Source organism: Oreochromis niloticus, linkage group LG23 (assembly GCF_001858045.2).
Source record: "Oreochromis niloticus isolate F11D_XX linkage group LG23, O_niloticus_UMD_NMBU, whole genome shotgun sequence".
In the NCBI taxonomy this organism is placed as follows: Eukaryota; Metazoa; Chordata; class Actinopteri; order Cichliformes; family Cichlidae; genus Oreochromis; species Oreochromis niloticus.
Genome location: NC_031986.2, coordinates 30,544,670 through 30,559,991, shown reverse-complemented (window position 1 = coordinate 30,559,991; position 15,322 = coordinate 30,544,670). Strand labels below are relative to the sequence as shown.

Sequence of the window (15,322 nt, the reverse complement as noted above, 5' to 3'; positions counted from 1 at the left end):
GTCTGTTTGTATTTTCTCGTGCATGTTGTTAGAGACCATGCAAACAGCCTCTCACTTTCTACGCTGGTGCAGGGGGGCACAGAGGAATTTCGAGGAAGCCTAAGTAAACTCAGGAAACCAAAGTGTTGAGGACATGGCTCGAGCTGTTTGCTGTACCGGGCTCTTCGTGCTCCTGCAGTCTTTGGTTAAATGCGTTCATAAAGGTGCTCTTGTGTTTTGTGCAGCTGCTTCCACACGAGGGGCCTTTTTTGGTGATTCTGAAGTCTCCAATGCCCCAGCTGTGGTTTAAACATAGAATCAAAAGTAGTACATCTTAGGGGGAAAAAATCACAGGTCTACCCAGATGTTTGCAAATTTAAACCCATCTTGAATTCAGGCTATGAACCACATTTACATTTTCAGTATGCTGTTTTTGGCGGGAGAGTGATCTTCCAGATTCACCCCTACACGTTGGGCAAAGCATCATTGCGAGTCGTTGTGGTGGTTTGTCTTCAGCGGTGCTCATCTGTCTGGTGACAGCTTGCAGGAGTGTCCTTTTCATTGTTTTAATCCCAGAGCTGCCCTCATAAGAGACATTTGAGAGTGTGGCAGTTGGAATTACATCAGCCGTGGAGGAGGTGGATGAGCTAGCTTTGCTGGTTATCTCTGCAAATGGTGCCAACATGAATATAGGATGCGCTTGCAAGGCCCACTAGTTGAGTGTTGTGTATAGATCATGATCAGCAACATAGGCACAAAGGTCTCACTTGCAAAGAAGCATAAGGGCTGTGCCATATCATATTGTTTGTGATGATGATGATAATAATATAGATTTTTACATGATATGAAAGTGTCATATTTGTATGTCATTGCTACAGCAACGTCATGTGTTTACAATACTTAGTGCTCACAAGCCCAGGCATGTCTGAGAGCAAGAGCCGTGTGTGCGAAAGGCATAGACGGTTTCTGTGTAGGGATAAAAGGAGTTTCTGGTTATTACTCAAGTTAGGATGTAAATTTCCTGCAGAAGTCTAAATCGAGCTTTAATATTGAGTAGTAACCAGGGAGTGAAAAATAAATACTAGCAGCCATATAAGCTGTGGTTGACTGGAGAGCGATTCTTTTCCTAACAATGCAGCCCTGTAGTGTTCGTGAGTATCGGGAGTTTTTTTCAAACCATATTTGAGCATGCTACACATGAATAGTGCTAATGAAGAGCTGTAAAGGCCGAGAACGGCTGAATAGTCTTGTGTTTGCTAAAAAACAAACAAACAAAAAACTCAAGAAACGAAGCACTCCAGGATTTTAAAAAGAAGAGAGCCTCATCCGGGAGAAGCTTTGATGTTGATGTGTCTTCACTTAACAAGCAGATTATTTGTTTAACCACCGAAGCTGGCACAGAGTGGGCAAATCTAAAAGCACCAAGAACTAATAGTTTGTTCTGCACCGAGCATGGAAATGCAATTTATTTATTTATTTATCTTTAAGGGTTTTAAGCTATGAATGTTGCAGATGTGTTAGTTTAGCCCCAGAATAAAAATACAAACATGGAAATGTGTTCGAGCCTTTAAACATCAATAACTGCGCCGTCTTTTGCGATGTTGTTGCTGCTAATATTTTTGGTGGCGCAGTTTTCTACATGTATTCTGAATTCCTCCAGACTGACTGTAACCTTTGTCTTGCCTTTGCTTTCAGTGTCTTTGTGGCAGCACAATAAGTGAGAATCAGATTTTCATGTGTGACTCTGTCGGGTTTCAGAAGAATTGGACACGTTATACAGTGAGAGATGATTTGAAATATGGTTTCCTTTAAATCATCCCATCCCCCCACTGCCTGAATTTTCTTTCTGCTGCTCTGAAAATAGAGCCAAACCGTCAGGTCTCAGAGACAGAGAGAGAGAGAGAGAGGCTTTAAATAGGAATGAGCCCCATTTTATCTGCACTGGTGCAGAGTAGAATCAGAGCAGCAGACATCACAGCTTGGGTCTCCTTTACGCATTGATGCAGAAATACCTTTAAAGAACACGAAACCTAAATGGTGTATATTATTGTCACGGAGTGGGAGAGACAAGAAGACACGCAGTACTGTGAGACACGCGGGTGTGCAGTGGCAGTTTGTTTGAAGTTCAGTTTCATTGCATGCACCTGCCATTTTATAAAGGCTCCTCTGGTACATACTTTAGCAAAATAAAGTGTTCAGACTGTTCCAGTAAAGCCAGCGGCTCCTTTTGTTCACACAGCCAGCGGCTGTTCATATCCTACCAATCCTCATAAAATACAGAGAAAACGACAGGCGATGTGCCAGAATGCTGTGCTGTAACCATACCACTAATGTCACACTTTACTGCGCGTAATACCACTGTAATGACAAGCGACAATTCCCTTTTTTTTTCTCATGGTAGTGGGAACCATTGGGGAATTTTTGATATATCTGCAGATACTGCGGCTAATAGTCAATGCTACAGTCTGATTTAATGGTCCTTATTTGTGTAGTGAATTTACGTAACAAGTGTAATAATCTTGAATCACTGGTTTGGTATTAAATTTGATTGGTTTTGAATGCCATGTGCGCCAAGTGATTGCTGCTTATAGATACATACGTGAGGTTTTGAAACAAATGTTGTGGAGGGGAAATGTCTCGGTAGCATAGCAGTTGTTGTCCATCAAGTTTAGAAAGGGCTGTAACTGCGCCAACGCAGGATATTTTATTAAACATGCATTGCTTTAACATCGAGTTAGAATTTGGGAATTTCTGTTTTTGTTTTTCAGTTTTAGTGCTAGATCTTCCTTCTCTTGGTGTTTGTGTGGAACAGTTGCATGAAGTCTACCAGAAAACTATCCTCTGCTCTCGCTGCGTTGCCTCTGTAAACACTTTCCGAATGACTTTTTTGGCTAAACAGCTAGTGTCTGGTCTTACTGGATAACACAACACTTTGCATCGTCATCATTTCATAGTATGGGTGTTCCACCGCTGATCTAGCAAATTTCAACCAGTGATGAACTCGACACTCACCAAAAGGCCTGTAGATTTTTCCAGTTGCATGAGATCAGTGATAAACAACACAGCCTTGACACTTTCTCTGTCACTTGGTCAGGATGTGGAACTGAAAAGAACATCGTTGCCACAATTCTTTAGAGGTGAAATGTTTGGACTGCGAGCGGTTACTACTCTGTAGAATATTTTCACAAACTTTTCATTCATCAGTCCGGGCAATCAAACAGGAATTTGTCATTCATTTGACTAAACAGCTGAGTAGTAAGTGGCACAACATAACATTTTTTAATTACTTTTAACTTGAGTGATGATGCAAGCTGTTTATTGACCCGAGTATTTAGAAATGTTCTGCACTGCTCAGAGAGGAAATTTTGTGTGAAGATTGCTATCTGCAGTCCATGGAATTGCAGTGTGTGTGGTGTAGCACAGTATCCTGTGATAGACACACAAAAGGGGCACCAGTAGTGCAGTCTTAAAACTTAGAGTTCATTGTACTTCATTGTTACCAGAGAGTAAAATTTGTTGTTTGTGTTAGTGTTGAAAATAAAAAGGTTTTATGTTATTTTTAGTAACTCTGTTTGGTCGTATTTTACACTATTGAAGTCATTTTTTTATGATAAGCATCTTAAAATAAAGTGTTTTCTTCATAATGTAGGAGATGCAATCTCAAATAAAACATGATTAAAAGGCAGTTGAAGTGAATTCCTTCTTATTGATTGGGGCCTTGTGAGTGATGGATGTCAGCTGATGAACCAAAGCAAATCTAATTTATTAGCGATATTGATTTCATATTGTGAAGGTCAGCCCCCCACGCCCACCTGCTCCTTTATTCTTATTGGTGTGATTTCAGTCTTGCTTCCTCGGGAGCAACTTCATGGTCATGGCACAGGTCACATGCTGCTGTAATAGTCCTGTCCTGGTTTTTGTTGTTGTTGTTGTTTGTTGGGTGGGGGTGGGGGATTATTGATTGTATGTTTGTGCGTGCGTGCGTGTGTGTGTGTGTCTCCTACCCTCCCCCTCTCTCCTTGAGCAGTAACTAGATTTAACATTTACTGTACAGGCCAGTCTGCCACTGGCAGCACAGAGACAGAGGGAGAGAGGCGAAGGGAAAAAATGTAGAGCCAGAGATTCCCTTCTCCTCTCCCATCCCCCCCTTTTACTCTCCCACACTGTCAACACAGAGGCTCCTGGCTGCCACTCATGGCTCCACAGCGCCACTGCAGTGGAGTGGTGGTAGAGAGAACTACAGCTCACTGTTTACAAACTAACAGCACTGCTGTCAGGAGGGATTTGTGCAAAAGGTCTGAATGATCTCTGACAGGACCGTCTACAGGTTCCCCGTTAAAAGAAGCACAGCAGCAGGTGGCTGAACTTATACTCTGCTTTCATGCTTATTGATCGAGGCTCCTGGCTGCAGCTCCAGTCTTAATGTGAGCACCACACATTACCAGTAACTGTAAGCTTTAATACCACATAATGTAGATTCAACGTATATCAGTTAGCTTTTGTCAAATAAGCAAAGACTCTGTCAGGAGATGGCTGATATGAGCGTCTTCCTGTTTTTGAGGAATGTATTGGAACAATCATACTGTGCTCTTATAAGCACATAAATTTTCAGTGTTGGGCAGCTACAGTTGTCGAAAGATGCTTTTGCCTTTCATGTATCCCACTCTAGAACTATATGACCTATGGAAATGGAACTTTTTAGTTCCTGGGTCACTATACAAATGTGATGTAGTGATTTGAGCCTAATTAAAGTGTGCTGCTGCTGAAGCAGTTGACCTCAAAGTTGCATTTCAGTGAAGAAGCAGTTGCACTGGGTGAGATTTATTTGTATAATATGCTACAGACTGACTGCGCTACTATGTATTGATCCTTTCTCAGTTAAAGTGGTGCACTGGTGTCTTTAATAGGTGGAGAGACCGAGGGAGATGGAAGTAGCTGTTGGGTAGAATGAGGGCTTGCCACCTTGTTTTGTCACTTTATAATTTTCTAGCTTGTTAACAGTTTACTGGACAAACGAATACTTTCTTGCAGGGTGCACAGACCTGGTAAACTACTTGAATTTCTTCAGTTTAATTACTCTAAAGCCCAAGACGAGGGTGTGCACAGCTTGTGTGTCCTTAAAAACAAACAGAAAGTAAGAAGGATTCACTGTGTGGCTCCATTTAGCAATTGAGCTTCACAAGATGATTAAACTCAGTCGAGTTGACAAACATCACAAAAAATCCTTTAAAGAGAAGCAGATCCATTCAATTCGCAACCCTAAGTATCACCAGCTGAGTCGGTTTCAGTGCAGTCTTGAGTAGGCTGTCATGAATTTGCTCACTTTTTTCTACCGTTGTAGGTTGTTCTTTTGGATTGTGCTACATCATATCAAATTATATAATATATTCAGTTTTTTTTACAAGTATTTGGTCCACGACTTTCCGATACATGATTACAAAATAGCTTGAGTGTAGTAGTGTAACTAGAGATGTGATCAGTAGTGGAAGCAGTAAAATTACTTTTTAAGGATCTTGCACAGAGCAGTTTATTTTTGTGTCATTGTGGTATTTTTCAGAGGCTGATTGTCACACATTACGTCAAGAAGGGCAACCACAAAGTACATGGGTGTGGCTTGTTTGAGAAGTTAGCTTGCAGTATAACACTGTAGTAAACTGGAAGTGAAAGCAGTCTGACAGCTGCATATGATTTAATTATAATAAGAGGCCTAATTTAACACAGTGTGTCTGTGGTAGTGCCGTTTCATGGGGCTGCAGCAGGAACGGCTCATTTCAGCCCCAACAAAGTGTTGCTACTTTTGTAATTATGCTGAAAAGCTCAACTCTGAGATGGTTTCCATTATTTTGTCTGCCTGCAGTTTATCTGCCCCCTCAAAACAATCTGTTTGCTGACAGTTGTCTCTGTGGAAAACACAATCCTCTCTCTTTGGAGACAGAGGGTCCAGGCACAGATAAGTATCGCTGAGCCAACACGCCAGAGAACAACACCACCTCTTCTTCATCTGCTGTCTCCTGGGTTATGAACACATCCCCAGACAGCTCAGCCATGGCACCCCTGTTCTCCAGTGAAGCTGATGCAACTGACTCGCCTTACTTTTTCGTTGTCGTCGTTACTGTGGAAAAACCACACCGGATTCTTGAATACCATTTTGTGGAGCTTCAGCAGAAATCGTCAGTGAAACGGTGTATCTCAGGAAGGGCGCATACTTTTTAGTTCAATAACCGCAGAAATTTTCAAGCATCTCGTTTTGGAACCGCAACGTTGCCTGACAGACTCACCACACTCATGTTGAAGGGTAGAGCTGTTAGTCAGCTGTATTTACATGTGACAGAATGTCTTATTTTCCTCTCACACAGTGCACAGACTCGGTTTAACATTGCACATGTGCAGACTGCTCATTTACAGGTACTCGCTGTCACACAGTGAACAGTTCAGACAGAGACAGAAGTGGATTTGCTGCAGGAGAGTGAGCACTTGCACCTGGCAGCCAGTACTGGCCACATATCCAAAAAGTTGTTGAAGTGCACGTTACTCAGCTCGTTTTTGAGAAGGGCGGGGGGGGGGGGATTGTCAGTGCTTGTGGCTGCTGTTGCAATCTCATCAATTTTGTGGTCTCATTAAAAATGAGAAGATATAAAATCAGGTCAGATTGTTTGTTTCTATTGGTGACACAAGACCGTGGTTAGCATCGGTGCCTCACAGCAATTAAGGTTCCGGGTTTGAATCTGCTGGCCAGCGAGGACTGTATGTAGGGCTGGGCGATATGGCCTAAAATCCATATCGTGGTATGATTTGAAGCATATGCGGTAACGATATATATAGCGATATATTCTTTTCTTCTGTATACCGCATTTTCCGCACTATAAGGTGCACTTAAAATCCGACGGTGTGCCTTATAATCCGGTGCGCCTTATATATGAATTTTGGTTGTTCTTACTGACCTCAAACGATTTTACGTGGTACACGGCGTTAAAAAATCTGTCAAAAATGTTTTAGTACGACTTTGGTAAGCTACGAAGCCGCACCGCTTGATGGATTGTTGGAGCATTACGCGGAGTAATCTGGGTCCAAAACTCCGTCTGCTTCAGGTCCCAAAATCAATGAACACTGCGTCTTCACTGAGAGTTAAAAACTGTCTAAATTCTTTCATCTTTAATAAAACGATCAGTGTTACTGCTTTACCAGGTGTAACAATTAAGTTTAACATCCAGGCATCCATGAAAACAGAATTTATTAAATACAACAGTGTTAGAAGTTAGCAGGAAATTAGCAGAAGTTAGCTAATTTACCTAAAGCTTATTAAGCTAGTTACCTAAACATGATATACCATGTTCTGACTGAGAGATTTCTGAAAAAATTAAAACGTACAGCTCTGCTATCACTTCCAACATAGATGAAGACAGAAAACTAAACAGCAGTGACTTTTAGGGTTACTGAAGTTGGGCTAGCTGGTATATAATGATGTGCTACGTGATCACTAGCGACACAGCTATGTTAGCATAACAAACACAGTGAAGCTGGAGGATGAACACAAACTTTTTTCTACTCGATAAAAGTTAACGTGAGGGTTTCTGATGGTTAGGGACAAATGTAATCACATGGCAGGATGCTGTAAACGGACCAAACTTTAGTCAGGAGAACAAATGAGATAATCCATCCACAATACGAAGTTAGTCATTAATATACTGCAACAACATGGGAATAGAGCAGCTGCAAGAGAATTCAACATTAATGAATCAATGGTACGTTAGTGGAGGAAGTGCAGTTTTTGGCTTTCCACATATTGCAAAACGTGCTTCGTCTCTTCGCTATTACGGTCGCCGCATAATTTGCAGATGATATTGCTTGCAGCCGCTGCGATGCTTTCGCCCAAAACAGGCGCAGCTTGATGACACGATCAACATGCGGTATCGTGGTAGAGCGGTATAGTCAAAATCTCTACCGCTGGCCAAATTCATATCGTTTCTACCAAATACAGTTTATACTGCCCAACCCTAACTGTATGTGTGGAGTTTAATGTTGGCCCTGTGGTTCGTTCCTGCTTCTTCTCACAGTCCAATAACGTGCTCATTTGGTTTGCACGACTAACGTCCAACTGGCAATTTTGTGTTGTGCCATGGTGCATCTAGCCTCTTATTCGGTAATAGCTGGGGATATGAATTGGATAAGCAGTTAAGAAAATGGTGTTTGGATAGAAACAAACAACAACAAAAAGGTAGTGGCATCACATTGTGCTTTTTAAATGTCTTTTTCTGTCGTTAGATCTTTATCAGAACGGCAGAATGAAAAACAGAATATCTGCTCAAAGAAAAAATCCATGAGTAATTTAATTTTTTGGGATCTGCTCTACTCTACTACAATACTGATGTTTCACAGTTGTAGTGTGTAATTGTGTCTTATATTTCGTCGCTGCGACCAGTTTATCAGGTTGTCATTAGAGATTGCTCATCAGAGTAGCAGGAAACTTCTCCCCCCTCCCTCAGCTCAGCATCCAGCAATGCTAAGGCCACTGCTCAGTGTACGGAGATGTTGAGCTGTTCCAGATGACGCAAGGTTAAAATCCTCTGAAAAGAAATGTGTCCACAGTACCCAGGAGACAGTTTCAATCACTTAACTACCATTAAATGCACAGAGAGACTCCTGCTGGGAGGCGGGTGGGGGGGCTGCAGACGAGGAGCTCCAGGCCTGATTACTCTCTGGGGGAAACAGGCTTTGAACTGGTCCTTGTTTGGAATCGGCTCTCTGCACTTGTTAACCCCGCAGTTGTTAAACTTGCGGTTCCCAGCCATATTAGTTCACACACAAAGGCAACGTCAAATCATGTGACATGTGCTTGAGCGCACACACGAAAGGAGTCCTACCAGCAGAAGTGTTTCTGTCCTGCTGATTTCCTTCCCGCTCGTGTTTTTCAGTTGAGTAGTTTGTAGTGGGCCGGTGCCCAGATGACTGCATCAGATGTTAAATATGTGGTCAGAGGGAACAGAGCAGCTTGGGGTGTGGGCACACTGTGAATAAAACACCAACTGAGAAGTAATTGTAACACATATTAACGTACAGCCAGCATGGTCTGGATCACATCGAAAAAATAAAGACGTCAACTGATGTAAACTAAACAGACTCGCTGGTCCAGCTTTAGTTAGCACCAGTGCAATAGCATGTGTTTAATCTGCCTGTTGTTAAGATATAAGCTGCAGCCTTGATTTTATTTTATTTTTTTGTCAATTTTGTGCTTGTGTTAATTAATGATGTCAGTGTGCCATATATTTAGCCATACAGGCTACTCTTCATCCCTGGCAGGCTGATGCCACAAACAAGAAACGTAAACGCAAAAGCACAGAGCAAAGTCAGAAGCACATAAATGATCAAACAATGACATAATCAGATAAAATATTAAACAGTAAAAGCCACTTAGAGTGCTCATGAGCACAGACAATAGCACGACCAGAGTGACTAAAATGCAGACAAACAGTAAAACAATGACACTCCATCAGATGTCTTGACTCACAGGCATGTAGACACGCTGTCTCAGTGAATACATGAATCAGTGCCTCAGTGTGCTTGATGTTTTTAAAAATGTAATCAAATTGCTGGTGCTAAACTTTCTTTCTTACTTTGTTTTATCTGCCCCCATGTGTTTGGTGTAGATCCTCACCTCGTCACCCCGGAGAAATGCAGGATAATTCTGAGGCCCTGCAAGACGAGGGTCATGTGATCATGTTGTGCACTGGGGCAGCTGTAGGCTATGTACTTTGCTACCAGTGACGTGATTAAGTGTGTTACTAGCTCTGCAGTAATTTCCTTTTCCACAGTAACATCAGCCGTAAACTGACTTTGTGTTTGAGCTTAAATAACTGGTGAGATTTGCCCTTCACTGATGAACCTCTCTCTGTTTTCCAGGCTAGGTGTGTGTGTGCTGACCTCATGGTGTAACAGGAGTAAAGATGAGCATTAGCAGTGATGAGGTCAACTTCCTGGTCTACAGATACCTACAGGAGTCAGGTATCCAGCTCCAGTTCTTCTCCACTTCATGAAAACCTTTATCGTTTTTTAATAGTTCTTTGCTTTTCTACCAAAATGGCTCATTATAGTTTTCATTAACAGACTTAAAGTTTTCATCACAACAAATGTGTGTTTTTATTCACTAATGATGATTAAAATGAGCTGTATGAATCAATAGTACTCTTTAAAAGTTTGTTATAAAAAAGTAAATTGGAAATGTGAACACCGAAAATCATTTATCCTGTTTTTTTTGTTGGGTTTTTTTTAAAGAAGGGACTGAATTAAACACAAATTGAGCAAGGAGACAGTTTCTGATATTTCCAAAAATCGTCTCTTCTAAGATATATTATCATTTATTTGTTTGGGTGGAATTTAATCCCTTTTTTCAGGATCTGTTTTCATTACATTTATAAGAACAGAAATTAGTTTCTTTTTTTCCTTGTCGTACTATAGGCGGTAGGGTAGTCAGCAGATGCCCGAGCTGCCTGTCAGGTTGTTGGATCATCTTTGTCACTTTGTATACACAACACGGTCAGTGTGGTGCTGCTTGTTGTTTAAAAGCAGAATATAATGATGCCATTGTAAACAAGAGTGGTTAAAAGAGGACAAACAGCACAGGCTGTCTGCAGTGTTTTAGACAGACCTCATCACACAGCCAGAATGAATCATACGGCCGGACCGGTGTCTGTCCATCGCTTAATCAGATGGGTCGAAATAACATGTGTTGTATGGATTTAGGGAAACAAGGAGAAACCGGGAGAAAAGTGGTGAAGGTTAAGGAGGCCCTTAGCTTGTTAAGCGATGTATCGATCACGGTTTATGTGCAGCTTTTGTCTGTCAAGAAAGAGACGGACAAAAAATGGTCACCTCTCATTCCGCGCCACTACAGTTTGTTTTTACTGCTCATGTGCAGCAAGTCTATAAGATGAGCCCACAGTTAGGTGTCCCAAACACCACATACACACTAAATGAATAGTGTCACTTTGGGGTTTTTATCTAGGTCATAGCAACATGCTAACGACCTCGTGCTACAGACGGATCAGATGTACTGTTGGTTGAAGTTTTATCTGTGTATATCTTCTTCCTGTTCTATGATGGTGTTTGTCTCTGCCCGTTATTGAGAACAATTTAACCTTCATGCAGTGTCTTCCTTGTTCCCGGTGTGTTTATATGGGTCTAACCACAGCACTGTAGCTGGCACCAGGTCAACTAGCCCAACTTCGCCCACCGCCCAAACTTTGCTGGTATTTAGTCACTCAGGACATGGTACGTAGATCTAGATGTTAAATGGCTAGCTAACTTACCGCTAACTTCCACCTCTTCTAAATCCTCTTTTTTTGAATGCCTGGACGTTGAACTTTAACACCGGGGAAAACAGGCACTCATCATTCAATTGGTGCGGAAAGAATTTGGACTGGTTTTAACCCTTAATGCTGCCTTAGTGTTAATTGGCAATGTGGTAGATAATAAGATCATTAAGAGCCATTTGCATTTCGTTTTATATAAGTTTGGTCCTGACTTAAAGTAAAGACAGAAGTTATCTGGAATGACCATTTTGCAGACTGTGGTATGGGTTCACCATCACAGCAGAAATGGCAGATTAGCTATGGACCATCATAAGGATGATCATTTAGATGGTTGATCAGATATATTTGAACTGGAGTCAATCTGTTGGAAGGCAACACTTTGAGGATGTAGACAAAGGCAGACTTAAACAAAACTGCTCTGCTGCCGAGTGATGAGGAAAACTTTGGCTGCAAAGAGTGGGACTTGTTCAGATCAGACTCGTTGTGTACACAGATGAGAGTTGTCTCAGCTGTGGATCTACAACTAATGAATCAGAGGTTTTGAGAAATATTATTAAAAGAAGGAGAAAGAATTCGACCAGCTCTAAAATGAAAAGGGTGACCAGCTGTCCAAATTAAGGATGAGCTCAACAATAATCACATGATAACAGGAAAACATCCACAGCTTCTTACATTTAAGCAAATATGGGCGGTGATGAAATTAGTTGGCAAGTATTTCTGGATTTGTGTTCTCAGATTTTGCCTTTGGGGCCGGCGTTGCAGCCAGCAGATATGTGGATAACTGATACCCTGAGCCAAAACTTCTTGTTCTGTATTTATAGTCCAATAATGAATGAAGATAAATCATCATTACAAGAGAGCTGATGGTTTTGAGATTTAACTTCAGTCAAAGCTTTTGTCCTGTTTCTCAACACACGGGTAGCTAAAATTTACTCAAACATAAATGGTCAATATTAACATTTCTTTGACCATTTATATCCCAATGAAAGGTTGTACATCAGAACAGAAAGACGGAGATGTCTGGATTAGATAATTCCATTTGTTTATGGGAAACCTTTTAAACGTCACCACATTTGTACAAAAGCACTTTTATGCCTACATGTCAGTGGCAACCATAAACAAAGTCTCGTATGTCTGACCGGTTCCCGTAAACGCAGCATCTCAGCAGTACGTCAGTCCACTATTTAAGTCTAGATGTTACCTGCAGATTGACAGAGGTGAGGGGGCCATGCGGTTGTGACGCAGCAGTTCTTGTTGTCCAACAGCAACGACTTCACAAACATGTTACTAACAAGTCAGAGGTCGAGCATTTTCTTCATTAATGCGTCGGCTCTGCGGAGGGTCAGTAACTTTCATCACCACAAAAACTTCAAAAAAAAAAGGGTTGAAGTATTAAAACGCGATTAAGACTGAAAAAAACACAACTTCTTCACTGTGTTGAAATCGAAGGGAGTATTTACTAATATTCTTTTCTTCTCCTCTTTAGGGTTCTCCCACTCAGCATTTACCTTTGGCATAGAGAGCCACATTAGCCAGTCCAACATCAATGGTGCTCTGGTTCCCCCTGCTGCCCTGATCAGCATCATCCAGAAGGGCCTGCAGTACGTGGAGGCTGAAGTCAGCATAAATGAGGTGGGACACAAACAAAGAACCTTTAACATCAGATAATAATTCAAGTCTTTCTTAAATTGACTATCAGGATGTCATTCCCATATTAATGTGATATCAAAGGGAATCTAAGTGTAATATAGACAGAAGCCTGTCAGCTTCTTTCACCAGCTTCTTGTCTTCCTCTGTGTTTCCGCTCCAACCCGATTTCTTCTCTGGCTCCGTAGGATGGCACGCTATTTGACGGCCGGCCCATTGAGTCCCTGTCCCTGATCGATGCGGTGATGCCGGACGTCGTTCAGACGAGGCAGCAGGCGTACCGGGACAAAATGGCCCAGCAGCAGGCTGCAGCTTCAGCGCCGGCGTCGACCACTGGGGGCACTATCGCTGGCAATGCCAAGAACGGAGAGAATACTGCCAATGGGGAGGAGAATGGAGCCCATGCCTTAGCAAGTGAGTGAAATGATTCGGATGATTTTTGGGATTGGGGAATTCTTTTAACAGAGACTTGTATTTATCTTGTTAATTAAAATGATGGAATATTATTACATTTTTTATGTATTTAATCATTGAATTTTGTGGTTTTTCATGCCTGATCCATCAACTCTGTGTTCAGATAATCATGCAGACCTGATGGAAGTGGACGGTGATGTAGAGATCCCTCAGAACAAAGCCATGGTCTTGAGGGGCCATGAGTCAGAAGTCTTTATTTGTGCCTGGAACCCAGTCAGCGATCTGCTGGCATCGGGGTGAGCCTTCCTTCCACTTTTGTACCACATTAATGTTCAAGTCATGAAGCAAACAAGCTGAAAAACGAGACTAAACATGAATTAATGCTTAGTGTCAGTTTGACCTGAATGTTATGACTTGCCTGGTTGTCTCAGTGCACCAGCTGGTGGTACAACTTGGTATTACATGAAAGTGCAGCACAACCCTATTTTAATTTCAGTCGAGATCACATCAACACTTGATGTTCTGCCCATACATGAGCAATAACGTGATGCTTCAGATTTATAACAGAGATCTTTGCTTTGTACAAATGATATGTAAAGATGTGCTATAATGTTGTAGGTTACTTTTTCAGATGGCAGTCTGATGTGTGTGTGGGTGTGTCTCAGGTCTGGCGATTCGACGGCTCGTATTTGGAACCTGAGTGAGAACAGTACAAGCAGCTCCACACAGCTGGTCCTGAGGCATTGCATACGAGAGGGAGGACAAGATGTCCCCAGCAACAAAGACGTCACCTCACTAGACTGGAATGTGAGTACACACAAACACACCGAATGTAACACGAATCACCCTGCTCGTGTGGATTAATTCACAATCCGTAACCTCGAGAAGTTTGTGGGATATTTTTGAATTTCAAAGGGCTGCTTGATGTGTTTTCTCAAAGGATTCTGGTAGTTTTTAATGTTTGGTGTCATTTTTAAACCCCTTTTTGAAGAATCAGAGAAACACTTTTGTTGCTAATGCTTATTGTTGTGAACACCTCAGCACGAGACATGCATCCTAAAACAAAAACAGGCTAAGCACAGGCTGTACCCCATGCACAGTCCTGTCAGCAGTGCCCTCCAAGAGTGTGGTAGTAATAACGTTTGATGTTAGATAAGATATAAAAAGATGTGTGAAAGAAAAAGAATCCACTATCAACTTTAATTTAAGGCTCCTGCTGTGCATTTTGCTACTTCACCAAATAGGTTGATTGTCACCACTGTTAGGTGTGGCAGTAGATGGATGGTTCATTCACTCATGTCCCACTCATGTTTTTTGAAAGTTTCTGCCTATGAGCATTTGCCCGGGGTCGAGCATTTAAGCCTCGCCTCTTTATCAGGTAATATGTAATGCAGTCACAATCCCAGCCATTTAATGAGAGCAGCGGGATTAGCCAATCAGCATCATAGATGAAACCTAAGCATCGTCAGCTGCCTGTCAGTGCTATTGTTCAACCAGGACACGCCAATGCGTTTTTATTACGTTGCATCAGTCGACTCTGGCAAAACCAGCATGTTGCCATGACAGTGCATTAGCTTCCGGTGGGATATTGTTGTTCTGTAGTGACTGCTCAATAATTTAAAGAAAGAAAGAAAGAATCAGTAAAACATGGAGGCCTGTGTGGGTGCTTCTGGAACTGCGCCATGTGTCTTTATTTGTGATCGCAGAGGATGGCAGCAGCTGACTGAACTTTACAGAGTAAACTCAGGTTTTTTAATGTGCGCATGTTTCTCCAGTCACTTTGGCCTGGCCTCCATGCTCCAGCAAGACAGCATGCCCACACCCACTCTATCAACCAAAACTTTAAGCAGTCACAAAATCCAGGAAGTCTTACTAGCAGATCAGTCACCAGATTGAGACTGTAGCGAGGGTGTTGAAACCCTCGAGGCCTATTAAAGCATTTCCAAAGAAGATACTAAACAGTTTTTTTTAACCGT

General features: G+C 41.9%; 1 protein-coding gene across 2 annotated transcripts in view; it reads left to right on the top strand.

Annotated features, from left to right (window-relative positions):
• The window catches only part of tbl1xr1a (TBL1X/Y related 1a), a 47,768-nt gene that overhangs the window by 26,778 nt on the left and 5,668 nt on the right, over positions 1 to 15,322 (top strand). For both annotated transcript variants that reach the window (XM_003444294.5, XM_005451127.4), the window contains 5 exons: positions 9,877 to 9,978; positions 12,772 to 12,917; positions 13,121 to 13,346; positions 13,510 to 13,642; positions 14,012 to 14,153. In XM_003444294.5, coding sequence (XP_003444342.1) covers positions 9,921 to 9,978; positions 12,772 to 12,917; positions 13,121 to 13,346; positions 13,510 to 13,642; positions 14,012 to 14,153 — 705 coding nt within the window. In that variant the 5' untranslated portion in view covers positions 9,877 to 9,920. The remainder of the gene's footprint in view (positions 1 to 9,876; positions 9,979 to 12,771; positions 12,918 to 13,120; positions 13,347 to 13,509; positions 13,643 to 14,011; positions 14,154 to 15,322) is intronic.